A 19,562-nucleotide genomic window follows, 5' to 3' on the forward strand; every position below is an offset into this window, starting at 1 on the left:
CCCTATTTTAATTTTTTTTTTTTTTTTTTTCCTACTCCCTCACTTACTATTATGTGACACTTACTTTTGTGTCAGAAAGCTTGCCTGCCCAGCAAATCCTGGCAAATCTGGAGTTTTGGTCACTTTGTTTAATTCCCACTTCTGTCCTTGTCACTTAGTTGCTTATCCAACAAGACCCAGTTTTTCTTGTTAAAGCTCCAGACCTGCTCTATCTGTCCTTTCTTTCCCCTTCTGCCACTCCACATCTCCTTACCTTCCCAGCCCTTACAGGATTTGATGCATGTGTGGTTGGTCCTATTTTTGCATCTCTCTTTGTCTAAGCAGTCCTAGCCTTGCTCTCTCTTTATCTCCTTGCAGGAGTTGCATCTCCTTTGCTGGCTTTGATGTTCCCATTTTCCACAGTTTGCTTTCAGGTTGGTTCCTCTCCTCTTCCGCTGTTCCTGAACTTGGCAGGTAGGACTGAGAGTCAGCACAAGAAACATGATGCCCTAACTCTTAATTTAGAGCCATGGAGTCAGATTTGTCACAGCCTGTCGGAGCTTAGTGCTGTCACTCTAGAAGTAGTTCACAGATCCAGCATGGGCTAACGGAGACTCTTCCTTTTTCTGCAAAGAATTGTGTCTTTTTGTGAAGTTTTCCCACAGGGATGGCAGAAACGCTTGATTGCTAGGAAAGTTGTGCTCTGCAAAAAGAACATAAACCCCTGGAGATCTGGTGGAAAGGACACTGGATTTCCCTCCCTCCCCCCATCAGGTCGTAAGTTGTGGGTATGGATGGCTGTTGAACAGGAGCCAGCTGAGGGCATTGTTCCAAGATGCTGGGATCCACATTCAAAACCCTTGCGTGCCTCAGAGCTATGCCTCCCTCCGCTTTTTGTCATGTACTCCCATCTCTTTCCAATTCAAGCTCTCCATTTCATTCTTCTTATATAGGAAAGACTGTATGTCTCTTTGTTTGTTTCAGCATTTGCAGCATTCTTGTTGTGTATTTCTGTGATCCTGATCCTCCATGTCCTGTGTTGGTGCCCTGACATCTGCATTGGCCAGCAACTGCAGCACTGGCAGGGCTTGGAGCTAGAACCAAGCTCCTGGGGTAAAGCCAGACCTCTCATACTTTTACTGCATCTTAAGCTTGCTCCTGCTTTGCAGTCTTCCCAAATGGGTTTCAGTTTAGGGTTAAAGAGCAAAGAAGAGGCTGAGGTGCAGCTTGGGAGCAGACTGGTCCTCCAGGGCTGAGCTACAAAGCCTGTAAGAAGGGCGGGGGGAAGGAGAATTACGGAGTTGAATGTATGAGTCATGCAAGAAGAGAGACCAGAAAGATTGATTAGGCAATTTTATCTGTCCAAGGAGACATCACTGAAGATGGCCTGTAGTCCTTTTTCTCATTTAGTTTTTGTGATGTGGAAAAGGAAATACTTAACCACTGGTATTATCCAGTCTAATTGCTCTGCTGTTTTCCACTGTTGAATTAAACTGTAAAATGTAACCTCACTCAAAGATAGCCAAAGCATTTAAAAAATTTGGGCTTAACCTGAGGAACAACCTGAATGGAAAAGAATTAGTGTTTGTATGAACTGGCCTTGCAAAAATACAATTTTTAGTTTACTTTTTTTTTATAACTGGATTACTTAGTCCCTCCTTCTGAGAAGTTGTCAGACAAGATGTGAATTGAACAAGATGCAGGGAAATAAAACTTTTCTTCTCTAATGGGTATGATAGATGGTAAAGATGACTCATTTATAGCATAAAAACAATAATAGGAAGCAGTTCACGGTCTCTCCCAGATTTAGCTGCAGCATGAGAATTGCCATTTTTCTTGCCCTCTTCTCAACTACTGCTGTTTTCTGCTCCAAGAACAGGGTGCAGGCAGCATTTCCCTTGCTGGACTTCAATGCTTGGTGTAGTAACACAGACTGTAATTACTGCTGATTTTGGCTAATGCTCTGGGCTTTGGGTTAGAGTTTGACTCTGATTCATGGTCTCAGTTATCCCAGTTGTTGCAGTGTTTGTGTATTTGTGTTTGTGTGACCTTCTCAGGCACTACAGCTGAACCTGGTAAAGGCACTGAAGCAAATCTGTCCCTTTACCTGTTAGTTGCTAATGAGAACAGTAGTCAACCTGGTCAGCAGGAATTGTTTTTTTTGAAGCAACCAAGTTACAATCTGAAGTTAGCTGGCTTTAAAAAAAAAAAGTTGGGGGCGGGGGGAGGGTGGAAAATATAACCTTCCAGTCCTACAGGAGAAATAACTGACAGTGATAAGAAGTATGGTCCCAACTGCCACTGCTGGTAATTATACATAACAGGGCTTAATTGGAAGCTGGGATTAGTACTGTTACATTAAACATATTATCATAACGTAAGCTTATGTGAATGTGTTAACAGATACACTGGGGAGGAAAAAAAAAGATGCACAGAGAGTTGCTGATGCCTTGTGTCTGTTTTGCTACCTTGCTATGTCTAATATTTGCTTTTATCTGTTTTTCCCTCCTTCCATCATGTCAGTTAAGTATTTCAGGTCTTCTGTAGCTTTAACTTTTCAGCTTTGCTGCTCCTTAAACTCATGTCCGTCACCTAGTAGAAGCAAACTTTCTAGTGTATCTCAGTGATGAGTCTTACTTTTTTTTTTTTTTGCCTATTAGTCTGGAGTTTTAAATAGCTATTTAGTTGCTTGTAATTATTTTCTTTTTAAGCATCAGTAGTGATATTTAATTTGGTCTGTAAGGTGGTTTTCCTGCTGTGATTGTAACTTTTTATTAATTTCTTAATTGATACTTGAATTCATAGTTTTGCTACTTGTGTCTGGTAGAGATGCCACAACTACTCAGACATATTCAGCATAGAGTAGAGCGTACTCAACTAAAATACATCGGTCACAGTAGAGCTAGTAGTTACATATGCTGTCCTACAACTCCTGGATGTCAGTGGAAGGAGAATGGAAAAAAAAGTATCATGTTTTAATAAAAAGTCTTCTGTAAACAATGACTATAGTCTTAAATTAGAAATTGGCAAGATTATTTGTTGATGTGGTTGTTTACTTTTTGCGATGACCTTTTTGTTTTCTGAATTGTTTCCCACATTGAGTTCCCATGTACTGGCCTCCTGATGTAGCAGCACTTGGCATGTTTCTTACTCTGTAATTGGTCGTGATAAAGTGCAGTTCTTACTCCTTATGTTGTTTGTAGTCTAGTTTAAACTAAGTAGGTGATTACCATGAGTTCCCTAGGAATGTACTTGAACTTTATGAATGCTTCCTGTTCTAGTTTAAGTGCCCAACCTGTTCAATATTTTCCCCCTTCTCAAGAAAAAGGGGAGAAGGGGACTTTGCACCTCTATTACTGTTTTGAGCTATTTACTGAGCATCTTATTAGACATTAAAGTAGTCATCTGTTGGTTAAACATAATTAACAAAAGACGACTCTGACCTTCATACAAGTGACACTGGAAGATCAGAAGAATCTGATGGAAGATACTGCTTCCGATACCCTTTCCGGGTGTTTTGGTGTTTCTGAAGTGGCAGATGATCCAAGTGGCAACTAGGGCTTTTCCCAGCACTGCTCTGAGCAGCCAGAACTCGTCTACCGCATTCCCTTGGTGGCTGGTGAAGGTCATACGTATGCTTTTACAGTCTGCATTCCTTCCCTGGTGACAGCCAGCGTGCGTTACTGTGAAAGGGAGAGGACCTTTCATCCTGGTTTGAATGCTGTCACTAGGAGGACTGAATTGGTGTCACTGAGGAGGGTGCGAAATAGAGGTGACTGATCTCTTGCTCTCAAATATCTTGGGCATTCATTTATTGGAAAAGGTTTAATAACATACCTTCAGTAATTACTGATTTAAAGAATATGTAAGCTCTCTACTGCAAGTAACTATGATGACATAAAAGAAAACTGCACGTTTCTAGTTAAACAACTAGATAGGTGTTAAAATTTCTTTCTACAGTTAATGATTAACTTTGTATATAATCTCATGCTCAAGAAAAATATACAAAAAGCTAACTAGTTGTGATAAAATGATAAATAATACAAATAATATAAAAATATTGTATTAAAAAAGGAGGCTCTATCTTATTGAGAATTTGTGATTCCCTTTAATTCCCTGTAACTTGGCTCAGTTTGATACAGTTCCCCATTACTAATAAAGGAAAAGTTCAGAATGTTCTCCTGTAAAATGTATTCAAGGAAGACTGCTGCCTTGCAGCTGCCTGTGGCTTCAGTAGAACAAACTGTAAATGTTGATGGCTGATCTTTCTACTGTCAGTAGCGTTGGATGACTTTTAAAAAAATCTGGTCTGGATTTTGTTTATATCTTCCTCTATTTCCTGGGAACGCTTCCTGGCAAAGAGAAGGAATACTTTCTGCAGAGTCATATTGGCTGGCCTGGATGACCCTTCTTCTCAAGTAATCCTAGATGCACACGAGGAAGTGTGAGTCATCCTCTTAAACCTGATCAGGTAGAGGGGCTGAAAGACAGCCAGCGGGCACGCGGGGGCAGCTGCGGCTGCTGCGAGATCGCTGTGCGTGGGCTTTCCTTCCCAAATGGTGCTGGTGTCCTGCTGGAACATGCAAAGCTGATGCCTGTAGTAACCAGTCTAGCCACAGATACGCGGCTAGCATCTGCTCTTCAGCTCAAAGATCGTTCAGAAGGCACCACTGCTACTGCCCCATGGGGGATGAATCAACAGAAAAAGTGTTTTCTGCTATGGATAACTAGCAGAAGTTCGTTCTTTTTCTCCCCTCTGCCTCATGTTAGTGCAAAGGCTAGCACCAAAATGTTTGTTGGAATAAACTGAACAAGGTGGATTGGTTCTGATCCTTGTGCGTGAGTCCTGTGAATGTGTCACCATGCAAAGTTTGTAAGAGTACAAGCAGGACTGACCCCAGATTGCCTGCTGACTCCAGCTTTTATTTCTCTTGCTTTCCTCTCTCTTGCTCTACTTTCCTTTCCCTTTCCTCTTCCTTCTTGCTCTTTCCCTGATGCCTGTTTAAATTAATTGACTCCTTTCCTGCTGTCAGTGCTGGTTTAAAGCATTTGAGAACCAATGTGGCCTCTTTCTAAGTCTTTTAAGTTCTTTCATCTGTCTTGACAAGCCCTTGTCTCTACTACAGCAACTCTGTGTGTAGCTCTGTTGGCAAAGCCTTCTTGGGCAGGCTGAGGGAAAGAGGTCTCTGCTAGGTTGTGGTTTGTGTTTTTTTTTTTTTTTTTTTTTATCCCTGTCACAGCAAACATAAGCCAAGCGAGAAAAACTACCTTCTGTTAACTGATAAGTGCTCAGTGAGGAGGATCTGAATGTTTTACACCCTGAACTGGCACTGTTCTCCTGGTACGTGGTGTGTCCCTGTCTGTCCTTTATGCTATCTTTGTAGTACAAACCGGACCCTTTTTTATCTTTGAGAAAGGACCCATTATCTGCTTCGTATTTGTACAGTGCTTAGCACAATGTAGGCTGCTCCTTGAGCACTCACCAACACAACCATGAGTAGCAATTTGCCCTTGCTGAAGGGCTCGGTATGGTTTGTCCCTGTCACTCTTACACGGCAAACACTTACATTGCTTGATCCATTATGCCCAGTGATGGACTGTTTCTCCTTACGGGGTGCTGGTGGAGGCTGAACTGCTCCGTACTTGCGTAGTCTTTAAGTATGTAGAAAGTGAGTAAAATATTGCCAGTTCTGAAAAAGACAGATACATATGCTTTATATACAGTAGATATGTGTATTTTTGTGTGTGTGTATATCTGTGGGTGCAGACTTTTTTTTTTCAGAAGGCCAGATGGCTTTCTGGAGGCTAGGAGTGAGCAGTATGGGTGTGGGCAGGAATGGTGAGGGACTCAATCTGCAGAGCCCCATGCCTTACCCTGTAGGGTGGGAGAGGACTTCTGCCCCACCCCAGTGTGGCTGGGGGCAGTGCTGTCTCCATGGGGCAGCTCGAGTCCATGGTGGGAGCTGGGGTGGTGGGTCAGAGCCAGGGCTCAGAGTGTTCCTGGCTCCACTGGAACTTGGTTTGGATTAGGCTCCCTGACTAGAAGCACCGGTCCCGCCTTAGTGATTGTGCATTGCGGTTCCCAGATTGTTCCCAGATTGCCTCTGTGCTGCTACAGCAGCCTCCCCCAGTAGCCTCAGGGGTGGGTCGACGTGTGAAGAGATGGGGCTCTACATGTGTTTTCTCACAAGGACACGGTGGTGATGGCAGCAGCCTGGCCTGGCTCTGGGCTGGCCTGGGCCTGGTGCAGGAGGACATGCGTAACCGTTCTGCCAGCATTGCCCTAGAACTTTTCCTTGTCTTCTCTTGGGAAAGGGATGTATGGGACCATCCGTTGGGCTGACATTTTATAAAATTATTTTCCAGCTCCTTTCTAAGCTTAATCAACTTTGAGTCATACAGCTGTCAGAAGCTGGGATACACAGCTGTTTTGTCTGGAAAAGGAAGGTAAAAGACTTCCTGAAGCACAGCAGGTTGCTATCTCACTGCGTCCCAGGAAAGCTGGGTGGCATCCAGCTGCGCTGTGCACTGGAGGATGGAGCGGTGATGGTTCCTGACTGCAGACCCCGTGGCTCAGATAGCAGATCCTGGGTGGAAATGTGTGTCCAGGTGTGAGGAAAACACATGGGTGGGAGGGGACAGTGCGAGCAGAAGAGAGCGCAATGCATGTGAGGTCTCCGCTCCCATTGCGACAGCAGTGCTGTGGGCTGGCTCTGTGCCCTGATGGGACAGCTGGGGCTGCCTGGGTGGTTGCTGCCACCAGTACCTGCATGTCCCTCAGGTGGGTGTGTGGGAAGCAGGTGGAGCAGGTTTGCTGCAGTGGAGGGTGGTGATGGGTTTGGTGGGGTGGGTGCTGTAGCCCTTTCTTAGCCAACTTCAGTCACCTTGTGCTTGTAGAAGTGCTTTTTGTGAACTGACTTCCTTCCCATAGAGAGTGTTTTGCTAGGCTTCACTAAATACAGAGGCTTGGCGTGTTGCTGTGTCTCTGTTTTGTGGATAGTGGATACTTTAATAAACCAGGAAGGTGTAGCTTAGATTGCAGAAATAATTTAATACTCTTCTGCTGACTCTTTAAACTGACAGCAAGATGTGGGGCTCTGATGGCCAGTGAAATGGAAAAACTCTTCTCCTGAGAAAGTGCATCTGAATTACTTCCACCATCACAGCGGGGCATGTTGTGTAGGGCTGGAATGTACCATGACCTGCCAAAATGAATGACTGAAAGCAGGAAGTCATTCAGCTTGTTTTCATGCATGTGGAGTGAGGGGATGGGAAACGAAGAAAGAAGGCTGTATGCTCTTAATGCCCTTGTTGCACTGCATGAAACAAGGCGTCTTTCTGCTTTTGAGCAAATCCTTTTTCTTTTTCTTTTTCTTTTTCTTTTTTTTTTTTTTTTTTTTAATTTGTTGACTTAGGTCCAGAAGTTTTATTGAGGATATATAGCTATAGCATTCTCAGTTCTGGTGTTATCAGTCTGTTATACATGTGTGCATTGTTTTAATTATATAATTATAATTAATTATACAATTATAAAGGCCTTACTTCTGTAAGGCCTTTGACACTGTCTACCACGAGGTCCTTGTCACTAAATTGGAGAGATACAGGTTTGATGAATGAACTGTCAGAAGGAAAAGGAATTGGTGTCATGGCTACATCCAAAGAGTTGCAGTCAACTGCTCAATGTCCAAATGAAGATCAGTAACAAGTGGTGTCTCTCAGGGGTCCATATTGTGACCTGTAGTGTTCAATATCTTCATCAATGATGTGCAGTGGGTTCAAGTGTGCCCTCAGCAAGTTTGCATATGACACCGTGCTGGGCAGTGCTTTATGATTCACAAGAGGGAAGGGATGCCATCCAGAAGGACCTTGACAAGCTTGAGGAGTGGGCCCATGTGAACCTCATGAAGTTCAGCAAGGCCAAGTACAAGGTCCTGCACTTGGGTCAGAGCGATCCCCAATACCAGTACAGACTGGGGGATGAATGCATTGAGAGTAGCCCTGAGGAGAAGGACTTGGCTGTGCTAGTGGACAAGAAGCTCAACATGAGCCATGAATGTGTGCTTGCAGCCCAGAAAGCCAACTGCATCCTGGGCTGCATCCGAGGAAGTGTGGCCAGCAGGTCAAGGGAGGCAATTCTGCCCCTCTACTCTGCCCTGGTGAGACCCCACACTTTGACAGCTAACAAGTATTTGCTTTCACAGTGAGCATTTGAGTCATACTGCATCCAGTGAGAGCTCTGTTAGCTCCTCCTGTCTGCTTTCCTGGACATATGAACAATTTCCTCAGGCCCTTACCAACCTACTTTTAGTATCTTCCATGTGGTGATGCAAACCAAATTTTGATGGCATCTGGGGTAATTGCAGTGTGGATCGTCTCCTCCCATTATACACCATAAGCCGTACAAGAGGCTCCCTTGCATTTGCTCTTAGGTTTTGCTGTTCTCCTGCTCCAGCACGCTTTAACGGTTTGGTTCAGTTGTTACGCAGCAGCGACGCATCTGAATGATGTGTGGAAAGTGCATGCTCTGGGAGGAAAGCCTTGTCCCGCACTGTGCTGGAAAGGGTACAGCTGAGCTCGGGAAGTGGCAGTACATAATGGCAGAATGTTATCAAATGCTGATATTTAATGAGTTAATCCTGTTTGGGATTGGTCTGACAGCTTTCCGCACCCTTTACCTAAGTATGTGTCAACATGTGTATGTACACATTTTTGAGCACGACTTGTGTAAGTAATTGGAGAATAAATTTGTCAGGAAAAATTATTTGCCAGACTAATTTGGTATCAGACACTGGGGCTAGCATCTGTGTTTGAAGAAGTGACCTTAGTTTTATCATCACTCTCACTGCTGTTAGTTTAGCTGGATGATACACTATGAGTTACATTTGGGTATGTTTCTATACAGGAGATTTAAAATATGGCTCGGCAGCTATTCAACTCTAATTTCTTGTGAATACTTTTATTCGTATCAAACCTAATTAAAGTGGACAGTTAAGAAAAAACATTATGAATTTTGGGGAAGGACAGATATTTGCCAGAAAACGGGGTTCAGTGTTGAGTTCAGCTCTCTTTTTCTGATTTGTTACCTAGCATTTGGCAATGACTAGCAGCTGTCAGAGCAGGAGGAGGTAAGTGAAGGTAGAGGAGATCTGTGTCAGCTAATGCACGTCATGGAAGACGGGCTTTGACAGCCTTCTTTCTAAAGAGCAATGTTATAAAGCCAAGGTGTTAGAAAAAGGCAATACTGGAGTTTTAGGTACTTTTAAAAAAATATTTTTCTTCTAAAATTGGCACTTCAAAGGGACACCGAAAGCAGTAGCTTAATTGATCTTCTGGCAGCCAACAGATGAGTATTACAAAGCAAATGCACTTAGTTACTGGCTGCCTGGGTCTTCTGTAACACTTCGGCCCTGTAACACTTTCCCACATTAATTTTCTTAGGGTCTGAAAAGCAATAAGATTAAAAGGAAGCGTGGAAAAGGTTAATGTCATAACATCGTTCTGCTACGTGTACCACCATTCTTGTATAGGGTCCCTAAACCCCCCAAGAAAATGAATGTTAGAAATGTGTGATTTAAAGTAGCGCCTAGTTTCACATTTTGCTTCTTTTTCCAGGGTAGAGAAAATTATTAATTTGTTTCAAATATATTACACCTTTTGATCTACTAGTCTGTGTAGAAGAGCGGCAGGTCCTTACACAGGGCTCAATTCCAAGTCCTTTTTTGCCTTTTGTTTAAATCTAAGAGAGTATGTCCCAATAGTTTCTTCCTGAAAAGCCCCAGTTTCTTCCTCCTTTAGATGCAGCCAGATCAAAGCATTCTTCCTCAAATGACTCCTCAAACTTGCCAAGTTCTGTTCTTTTGCATCTTTGTGTGTTAAGATATCTACCCCAACGTGAGCCAGGATGTGCTTATTCTGTTTCTCTGGACCAGGCTGCTGATGCAGAGACATAGAGATGGAGAAAAAAAAAATGCTGAAGAAGGGAAGGATGCCTTGCTGATCACTGTCACAGTGTTCTGGCTCCCATTGCTGTGTTTAGTACTAAATAAGAATCAACTGAAAGATGAAAAGGAAAAAGTGCCTTTTCCAGGGAGGATTTACTTAAACACTATTTTTATTACCACTTTTCGTTCGTAATTTATTTGTTTGTTTGTTTATTTATTTATTTATTTTTACCTGCAGAGTGGGAAGCCCCTGGTTAAGGACATGTTCACAGATCTGAAAGATGGAAGGAAACTTTTGGACCTTTTGGAAGGTCTGACAGGGAAACCTCTGGTAAGAGAAATGTGTATGAGTCATTCACATTATTAAAAAAAAACCCAAATAAACAAAACACACAAAACCCAAAGAGTGGCATGTGATTTTTGATTTTAATTTATTTTAAAACCTATTTTGCATGTAATATGTACTTGCTCTCTACAGTTCTCGTGAAATTCCCATGAACTACACTCATGGGATACAGGGTCAGGCTGAAGTTAGGTATCTAACCCTTTCTTGAGGGTTAATATGCTGTTTAGCAAAACATGTAAAACCAGTGGTATTATTCACATAGTGTATGTTTTTAATAGAGATCTTTTAAAAGCCTGCTTCTGGATGATCTGGAAGAGCAGCCTTTAGCTAGATACCTGTGAACTTTTCCTAATAAGCTCATGAAAGATCCTTTAAAAAAACAGAAAAGAAAGAACGAATCATAACAACTAGTAGGCAATACCAAAATCTACATCTCCATTGAAAAATCCTTTGTGATCTACAGATAGAAGAGGGCCAAAATCTATTCAATTCTTGTTTGGGTGCGTGGGGCTGAAAACTCTTCCTCTGCTAACATTGAAGCCTCTTCAGAAACAGATGGGGCATGGTGAAACCTGTGCCATCCCGTGGGATTAAATTCTTGATTTCACTGTTTATAATAAATTTCAAATTTGTTTGACCTTGTAGAGAATCTTCAGCCTTTTGTGAGTTCCCCTTGCAAGCCTGCCTTGTTTTTTAAACAGATATATTTCACTAGTACCTCTAATAATTTGTGGTCTGATTTGTCTGAACACAATAGAGGTAATTTTGTTTCTAATTTTGTTGATTACCATGTTCCAAGCTCAACTCGATGCTCTTGCAGTACGATCATGTTCTGCCACAGGAGTTAAATTGCAATGACTAAAAGCAAATGGAGTGGCAGGTATTGTCAGGAGTTGCAGTGTTTTTTTCCCTCCTGATATTAAAAGGAAAGGAAAGTCAGGAAGCATAACTTCTTCCCACTATGCAAAGATTTAGCAGGCATTCAGTGCCAGAAAAACAAATTGCTGCTTGTTCCCTCTTGGGAGCCAAAAAATTTCAACTACTCTGGCAAATGTTCAAAATGCTCAGATTTTCCCCGGGAACTCCCACTTTGTTGTTGTATTGCCAGTTAATAATTTTGCAGATGCTGGGAATAAAAATTCTGGACTTGCTGAAGATGAACTGAAACATATTTTGAATCTAAGGCTTGTCCTATGCCTTGAATTGAGGAATATTTTTCTGGCCAGTTTTCATTTTGAAATTGTTGTGGATGTCTTATTTGTGGGGGTTTTTTTTCCTATTTAAAAAATAAATATGGGGAAAATTAAGACAAATTTCCTGTTGTTTGCTCTATCATTTATTTTGTTTAGTCTGTCAAGTTAATTCTGATGTGAACAGACTGTAACTTTTTATTTTCAGCCTAAAGAACGAGGTTCCACACGAGTACATGCCTTAAATAATGTCAACAGAGTACTGCAAGTCCTGCATCAGAACAATGTAAGCATGTTTTTCCACAACCTTTTGATAGACTGTAATTAATTCCTGTGTGTAAATGAGTTCAAAATGTAGAGAATAAAGGGGGTTTTGGTACCTGAAATAAGCATTCAGCAAGATGGCTAAACTGTTCTCAGTTTTCCTTAGCTGATGTAGAATTTCAGCGTCTGGCAGTTTTGTGAAATCTTAAAATGCTGACTTAATACTGCTATTAACTAAACAGTGTTTTGTTGAGAAGTATTCAGCTCTCAAACTCTGCTAGGCATAGCTCATGAACCTGGCAGGACAAAGAGCTAATTTCCAGTGAAGATGCGTAACTTGTGCAAAAATCTGTAAGGGTATGATGGGTTTTATGTCTCTCTGTGTTTTTCATGTCTCAAAATCCAGGAGGATCTTTCTGTTGACATCTGTCAGCTCTGTGTCAGATCTGCACTGAGCGTTCCTAATTTGGAGCTTTGGTAACTTCTCAGAAGAACAAACAAACAAACCCCAGTCCTTCTTAAGAAAAAATGAGAATAATTGCTTGTTTTATTTTGATTTTTGTACTGTTGTGGACTGGAAGCCAGTAGTGGTGTAGTAAAATGACTGTTTTCCCCTGAAGAACAATTTCTGATAAGTGTACTCTCTATAGTTAGAATTTCTATTTGTGAATGTCAGGGCACTAAAATAACTTAATAAGAGCATTCTGGCAATAAAATGCATCTAATGTAAAAAGGCACTGACATATTTAAACATGTAAACATGTAAACTTGTGATTGAAGAGTGATACGAACATGCTGTATAATACTGCAGTTTCCCCTCTGTTGGTGGACTAGTGTCATATTTCTAGGAAGCAGACAAAGTTACTGGTGAGGTGTTTGTTTTTTTTTTTCTTCTTTGAGGTACTGTAAATATTTATCAATTTTTTTTTTTCCTAAGGATAAGTAATGAGTCTTTACAGCTTGAAATTGATTTATTTTATGAAGATAATAAATGAAATAATATTGAATGACAAGAATTAATTAGTTCTTCCTTAAGCTGGCAAGATCTAGGTTTCTAGAAGTGAACAGATGGTGTTAGTTAGCTGAAGGTTGTTAAGGTTGTGTACATGATCTATACCTACTGCTGACCTTCCTTAGAAAGTGTATGTGTGTGTTAAGATGAAGGGAAAAAGCATCCACTGAGAAGCAGTTGTGTTCTGTTGCCTGAAAATCTGTGAGCTATACAATATTCGTAACTTGTAAAATAATTTATAGAAGTATCTAAATATATGTTGCAAAGATCAGACGAGCCTGAGGTGTAGATGTTCAACTGAACCTCATCAGAGGTGAGCAGAATTATTCTATGTAATAAATTTCAACTTTTCTGACTTGTAGATCAAGTTTTTAAAAATAATAATAAAAAATAATCCACTGGAAATCATTCCATATACCATATAGCCAGTATCAGTCTATGGTCAGTAGTACCGACTACTGTCAGCTTTCTTTTATGGATTATCTTCGCTTCAGTCTCAGTAGCCCACTCACCATCCTAGTGGATTCCTGTGTGCATTCTGCAGAGCACTGGTTTAGTTCAGAATCATTAAAATACAAAAATGGGCATGTGGAGTATTTCCTTTGATGTGTGGTGTAGATAGCAAGAGGAATGTGGTGGTGGTGGTGTTGTTACTGAGGTGCAATTAAAAACGTGAAGTGGTTTTTTTTTTTTAATAGCCATTCTCAGGAGTGTTTCTCTTCTATTACAGGAGAAAAAAGCTCTTGCAATGTAATAGTTTTGTTTTTGTACCCCTGACCTTTAGTCTTGCTTTCTACTCCTTGTGTTCTAGAGTGCTTTCCAGTGCACTGTTTGATGATCCACGCTGGTCATTCTTTTGGCTTGTTTTTGCCTATTTAATTCACAGTTATCTTACAGTATATGCCCAATATTTGCAAAAAGTATTGGAGTAAGATTCTGTTCCAGCTGCTGTAAAAATTGGGAGAGGACAATCTACAAATCCACAAGCTTCCTTAGTACTTTGAAGTATAATTTGTGGTTCTGTGTTGATCTCTCAACGTGGTTTTGATTTGATTCTCCTAACCAAGAGAGCTATGGGGAACTGAAAATTGTCAAGATGATATCTGGAAGCAGTGAGGTTACAAGTACATTTTGCAGAGTTGGAGCTGTTTCTGATTGTGTGATAAAAGGAAAAATATTCATGGAATAACATTTTATTCTTATGTATCAGCAATATCCTCTAAAACAAAATAAAACTTTGTTCTTGTTTATTTTGTCATTCTAGGACACGTTCACTGAGAGCCAGAGCATGGCCTCGGTTACTGTCCTGTGGTTGTCCATATTGTTCAATTGCTAGCCAACTCCTGGGTGCAGGTTCTGTCTCTATGACCAGTTCTCATCCCAAACAATGCTCAGATAGTCGTTGGGGTTAGCGTAAGCTGGGAGGTGCTTCTGGTAGGCACTGTGGATAACGCTACTTTGTTTTGGAGCAGAGGTGAGAAAGGCAGAAAGAAGCTTCACCGCCGAGGTGAAATGTATTGTGCCGCTTGCCCCTGGGGCTGGAGGATGCTCCTGGCTCAGGTTATTTACAAGAATGAAGCCCCACCATCTGCCTTGTGTGGGAGTGCATTGCAGCATCTGCTGTACGTGTAGGTACACCCAGGGGTGTATTTATCTCATCTGCCGTAGGCAGCTGCTCCTAGCCCAATTCCCACAGGTGTGGTGGTGACTAATGCAGTGTGCTACTGTTGGTTCTCTCCAAAAAGTGGTTCAGAGTTAGTGCTGCTTTCTCTGCGTTGCCTGAATGGAGACTTGATGCCCCAATTCGGGTCAGACTCTGAAGTAGCATCAAGTGAGTATCTGGTGGAGCGCTCGAAGATTTGCTGCTTCTGAGGGCTGAATACTTGACGCACGAGCGGGTAGCCTCTCTTGCCTTCTCACTTACTAAAGTAATCTCCTTGTCTCTGTGGTTTTATCTTTTTAATGATGTCAGTTAGAGTGGTGACCTTATGTGGGGTCCTATGCATATAGGAAACTTGAAACTTTTATTTTTCCCTTGAGCTTTTTGTCTCCTTGTAAAAACTTGTGCCATTTGGATGCTGGTTCATGCAGAGGACAAACCTGTTCTTAATTACAGAGTTTTCATGGCTCTGTCATATCTCTGAGTGTGTTTAGGAACAGGACTGTTTAACTTCCTTCTTTAAAATATTGGCTCCTTCGTGTTTGCATTTCTGTTGGTCAGTTTTGTCTGTTGGTATGTCTGTATATTAGAGGAGAGGATAAAACTGTCCAAGTGAAGCATCTTCTTTGGTGCCATCTTTTATTGTGTTGGAGCTGTTGTGACAAATGCAGATAGACAGTACCCTGTCATCTCCACTTCTCTCTTTCTAACTACTTTTTATTTCAGAGCACTTGATAATACATGGCTGGACAGCCAGGAATATGGGGTGGGCTTGCAACTTGAAGCTGTGATAAGTGTTTAATATTGAGTTGATCCAACTGCTGCAGGTGGAGCTGGTGAATATTGGAGGAACCGACATCGTTGATGGCAATCACAAGCTGACGCTGGGGCTGCTGTGGAGCATTATCTTGCACTGGCAGGTGAGAGGCTGTTGTGAGATCTCTTCCTTTCCAGGAACTGCATGCATCGGTCTACTGGGATTCTCACAAACCTTCCTGAGGTTTTGGTGGCGGAAAATATTGCTTCTATTTTGAGCTGGTAAATAAAGGCAGGCCAGTGTTTGGTTTCTGATCTCTGTCTATTGGCTGCCTCCTGTGAGATGTGTTCTCGTATGTAGCCAGTTGTACTCGGTCTTTCAGTTTCGTTCCTGCTGGTGTTAATTGCAGAGGCTTGTCAGGCTGAAGCATTGTATTTATATTCCTTCCTCAAGGCTTATATGCACTTCTACTAGCAGATGGTTTGGGGTTTTTTTTGGTGTGGGTTTTTTTTTTTTTTTTTTTTAGGTAGCTGTATTGGGCTTGCATCTTATATGCTGCTCTGTGGTTTTGTTTCACAGTCTCATAGATTGAATTGCTCTTGGTTTATCCAGGTGCCTGGGAGGATCAATGAATTAACTTAGTGGGACTTTGGCATACGCTTATGCATGGTATCCAAACAACAAACTAATTTTGTTGGCTGAGCAGGTATCCTCTTCTTGTGGAAAACCTGTGCAAGCTGTGATTTTGGGGTTTGCTTACTGGTGGAACTGCAGCACCAGTATTATACCCCACAATTAGTAAAGGCAGCACAAAGGACAGGAGGAGGATCATAAGAAAAGAGTAACATGTCATTCTTACGTGATGCATTACTGATTCTTCTAATCAGCAGAGTGCAAAGATGGCCTAACGACTCTTATTCCTGAATTTCATGTGAGGAGTTAGTTTGATTCATAGCTTTTCATGAAAGACCCTTTAATGATTTGTGAAATAGCTTGATTGAAAGGTTTAGTAAGTATGAAAAGTGGAGAACATGTCCGTAAGGTGTAGTTGCTGCTGTCTTACAGGTGAAGGATGTCATGAAGAACATCATGTCAGATTTGCAGCAGACCAACAGTGAGAAGATCCTGCTGAGCTGGGTTCGGCAGTCCACGAGACCTTACAGTCAGGTCAATGTTCTGAACTTCACCACAAGCTGGGCTGACGGACTCGCCTTTAATGCTGTCATCCACAGACACAAGTAAGTAGCAAATAGCTTATCTTAGACCGAGTGAAGTAAGCAGCTTTTTTTCCTCTCATGTCTTCAAGCTTGAGCATTTGACAGCTGCTGGCTTGTTTTGGTGATTCATTGTTTGTTTTTTTTTTTTGTTTTTTGTTGTGGTGGCAATAACAGCGGAGAGATACTGCCAGAGCCTTGTAAAGGATGGAGCCAAGGCAGCGGTGTAATGCTCTCAGTTCCTGCATATGCATGCACACTTTCTAATTGCAGTGGATTTACATCCCACTTAGTATGCGTTACACAGCCAATATGCTGAACAGGTCTCTGCAGGGAGGGGTTGACCACTTCCTTCCCCTGTCCTTCTTTCCTCCTGCCCTCCCTGCTCTGCAGAGGGAAACATTTCTTCAGTTGGAGTTTGCCATATCATTTTAGTAGGAAGATGCAAAACCTTCAAAGTGAAGGAATAAGGACAGACTCTGTAGCTTTTCTCAGTTTTTGAATGTATCTTGCTTGAAAGACAATTTATGCAGTTCTTTCAGGAGAACTGTTGAGCAGAAGACTCAAAGGGCAATAGAATGCTTCAGGTATCTGTAGAGTATTCATTAGTTTGTTCATTATACTTTGTAAGGAATGGTGTTAAAGCTTCTTTGCACAGATCTTTTGTGTTCTTTCTGATTTTTGGAGAACTCTTCGGTAGTTTAAAGAAATCATCGTTACAGACTCCTATGAAACTTGCATACAATTGTTTTACTATCTTTTTAAAAAAATTTTCTTTGAGATCTACTTCTGGGCAATCTATTCTAATCCAGCATACCTTAAATGAAGTCAGCTCATTGCTTTGCAAAGGCTGACTGTTCTGAGCCATAAATAACTGTTTTAACATGGTAATGGTATGGTAATTTCTAGAATTTAACCAGACGTCCTGGCCATCAGGTATCTGGCATAGCAAATGCTTTACAAACACCCAGAATATTTATACCCAGCAGATACAAAGTGTTCACAAAAGCGTATGTTCACTTTGAGCCTGCTGTTCTCTGCTCTTAAGTGTACATTTGGCCTGTGCTGACTGAAATAAAAGGCTGTCACAGGAGCATCAGGGCAGACCTGTCCTGAAGCCAGTGAGCCTGTGTGCTGTGAAGACCAGAGCCAGCCTGTATTCAGCCTGCACGGGTGTATGGGGAGTGTCTGCACCACGCTGAGGGCTCCTGAAAGTTTGGAAGGACTGCTCTGCAAAGGCAGAGCAATACTAGCAAAGGTCTCTCTGGAATTTATCAGAAGTATTACAGAGTCCCTTCTCTGGATGGTGTGAGGTGGTGGTTTTCATATCAACATGATTGCCTGTAGTGGTGTAGCTCTGCTGCTGGACATGTGAAGCTTTGTGATGGAGAGGGTGCCAGCTTTAGATACAAGTGAGACCTAGGTGACCTGAGGGAAGCAGGAGAGAGGTAGCAAAATTGTCTTCAGACTGTCTGTTGTCCTTACTCTTTGTGACTCTGTGCTTAAGCTTTGTGGGATCTGAAGTCTGTGAGTGTTGCCTTTTTCAGAGCACTGTTAAGGAGCAAAAGCCACTGCTGAAAACTTTAGCAAAGTAACTGTGCTTTCCTCTGGTTTCCTAAAATTTTTCAGTTACCCAGCTCTGCTGATCTCTGAGCCTTTTATTCCCTCTTCCTGGGACCCTGACAGCTGCCAGCGCCTCAGAATTCAGTTTTGCTGTCTCTGAGCACCAATCCTTTAGCCAGGGAAGCACCGTTTTCCCCACACTTCCAAAAAATCTTGAGCTGGGTTTGAATTTAGGTCGACTTTGAAAGAGAAACTTCAAAAGGGGCTTGCAAGGAACAAGGGAATTTGAGCATGTTGCAGAAGTGGTAGGACAACAAAGATGTTTGGCTTACCCAGAAAGTAATGCTTCCCTGCCTAAGGGGCATTTCCGATATTGCTTTTTTTTAATTTAGCTTAATATGACACTTAATATAGGAGAATTTTTGTGGATCCCATTAAGGGGTTTAGTAGCTTGCTCATCTCTTTATGTATTTATCAACAATTGTTACGAGTGCTCTTTTGGCTGTGGTATCTAGTAACTCTGTAACACTTGCAGTACTTAATTATATGAGGTAATAGGACATTTAACATTTTACTGTGCTGATCTCTTTCATTTCCTAATATCAGTTTAGTTCCTCTTTGAATTGAATTTTGCTCTTTGCTACGATTTTCCTGCTCATAGGCAAATACTTAGATTGCATTTTATTAAAATTTTTGTTACCACGGCAGAATGCAGGTGGTGCATATGCAATATACTCACTGCAATGTGTTTTTCAAAGTAAGAGTCTCTGTTAAAGCTTCATGTAAATCTGTGTGGTTGTCCTTGATGCTTCTTGCATGGAGGTACTGTATTCCACTAGCTTCTAGCAGGGTCTTCGCGTATATCTGTTCCGTGCTCACCCCACCTTCCTCTGGCTTTTTGCTTCTCAGACCCTGCTGGCTTATGGCCTGCCTGTTTCACAAAGTGTAATGACTCCACGGATGTTAAAAGGATGCTCTCAGGTCAATTTACAACTGAATGAAGTATTAAAAGAATTAAAGGCAAGCCCATCTCTTCCTCCCCGAGTTCTATAAAGCACAGAATCAATAGCAGTGTTTTAATGAGAAGCTGCTATTACAGGAGAAGGGAAAGTATTTTAGTGGCTCTGTGGTCTCGCGGCTGTGCTGCTGCAGCGCTGGTCGTGCCTCGTTGGTGTAGGTACCACTAGGAGGGGACCCCGTTTGCTGACCCCCCCCCCTTCCTGCTCCGTGCTCTGCTCTTTCCTGCTGGAACCTGCCGGTGTGTTTTGGGTGCACAGCTATGATTATATGTATCTGTATGTTTATATTACTTAGGTAGCTACCCTAACTTCGTATTCTGCGTAGAATGGAGTTCTTTCCTCAGATAAAGATGCGAGGTTTGGTTTGGTTAACGCCAATGTGAGATGAAGGCTGCTGGCACTGTAAATAAGTCAACTTGATCTGATTTGCATTGTGACTCTCATGAGTACTTGTGTTGGGGTGGTTTTTTGTAGTTGTTTTCTTTGTTTGGTTGGTTGTTTTGTTTTGTTTTGTTTTTTAATGGAGGAAAAAGGCCGTGGGGCAGGGTGAGTGAGCAGGGGTGGAGACTGCTGCTGCTCCTAGCTGTGGTGGTCTGGAGTGGTCACTGAGCCACATC

At 41.9% G+C, this 19,562-nt stretch overlaps 1 protein-coding gene across 1 annotated transcript in view; it reads left to right on the forward strand.

The window, feature by feature from the left end:
* UTRN (utrophin) overlaps positions 1–19,562 on the forward strand; it is a 356,589-nt gene that overhangs the window by 27,309 nt on the left and 309,718 nt on the right. Inside the window, exons 3-6 of the mRNA XM_086743718.1 lie at positions 10,159–10,251; positions 11,665–11,742; positions 15,220–15,312; positions 16,215–16,387. Of these exons, the coding sequence (XP_086599844.1) occupies positions 10,159–10,251; positions 11,665–11,742; positions 15,220–15,312; positions 16,215–16,387 (437 nt within the window). The remainder of the gene's footprint in view (positions 1–10,158; positions 10,252–11,664; positions 11,743–15,219; positions 15,313–16,214; positions 16,388–19,562) is intronic.

This window comes from Chlamydotis macqueenii, chromosome 3, assembly GCF_036417535.1.
Source record: "Chlamydotis macqueenii isolate bChlMac1 chromosome 3, bChlMac1.mat, whole genome shotgun sequence".
Taxonomy (NCBI): domain Eukaryota; kingdom Metazoa; phylum Chordata; class Aves; order Otidiformes; family Otididae; genus Chlamydotis; species Chlamydotis macqueenii.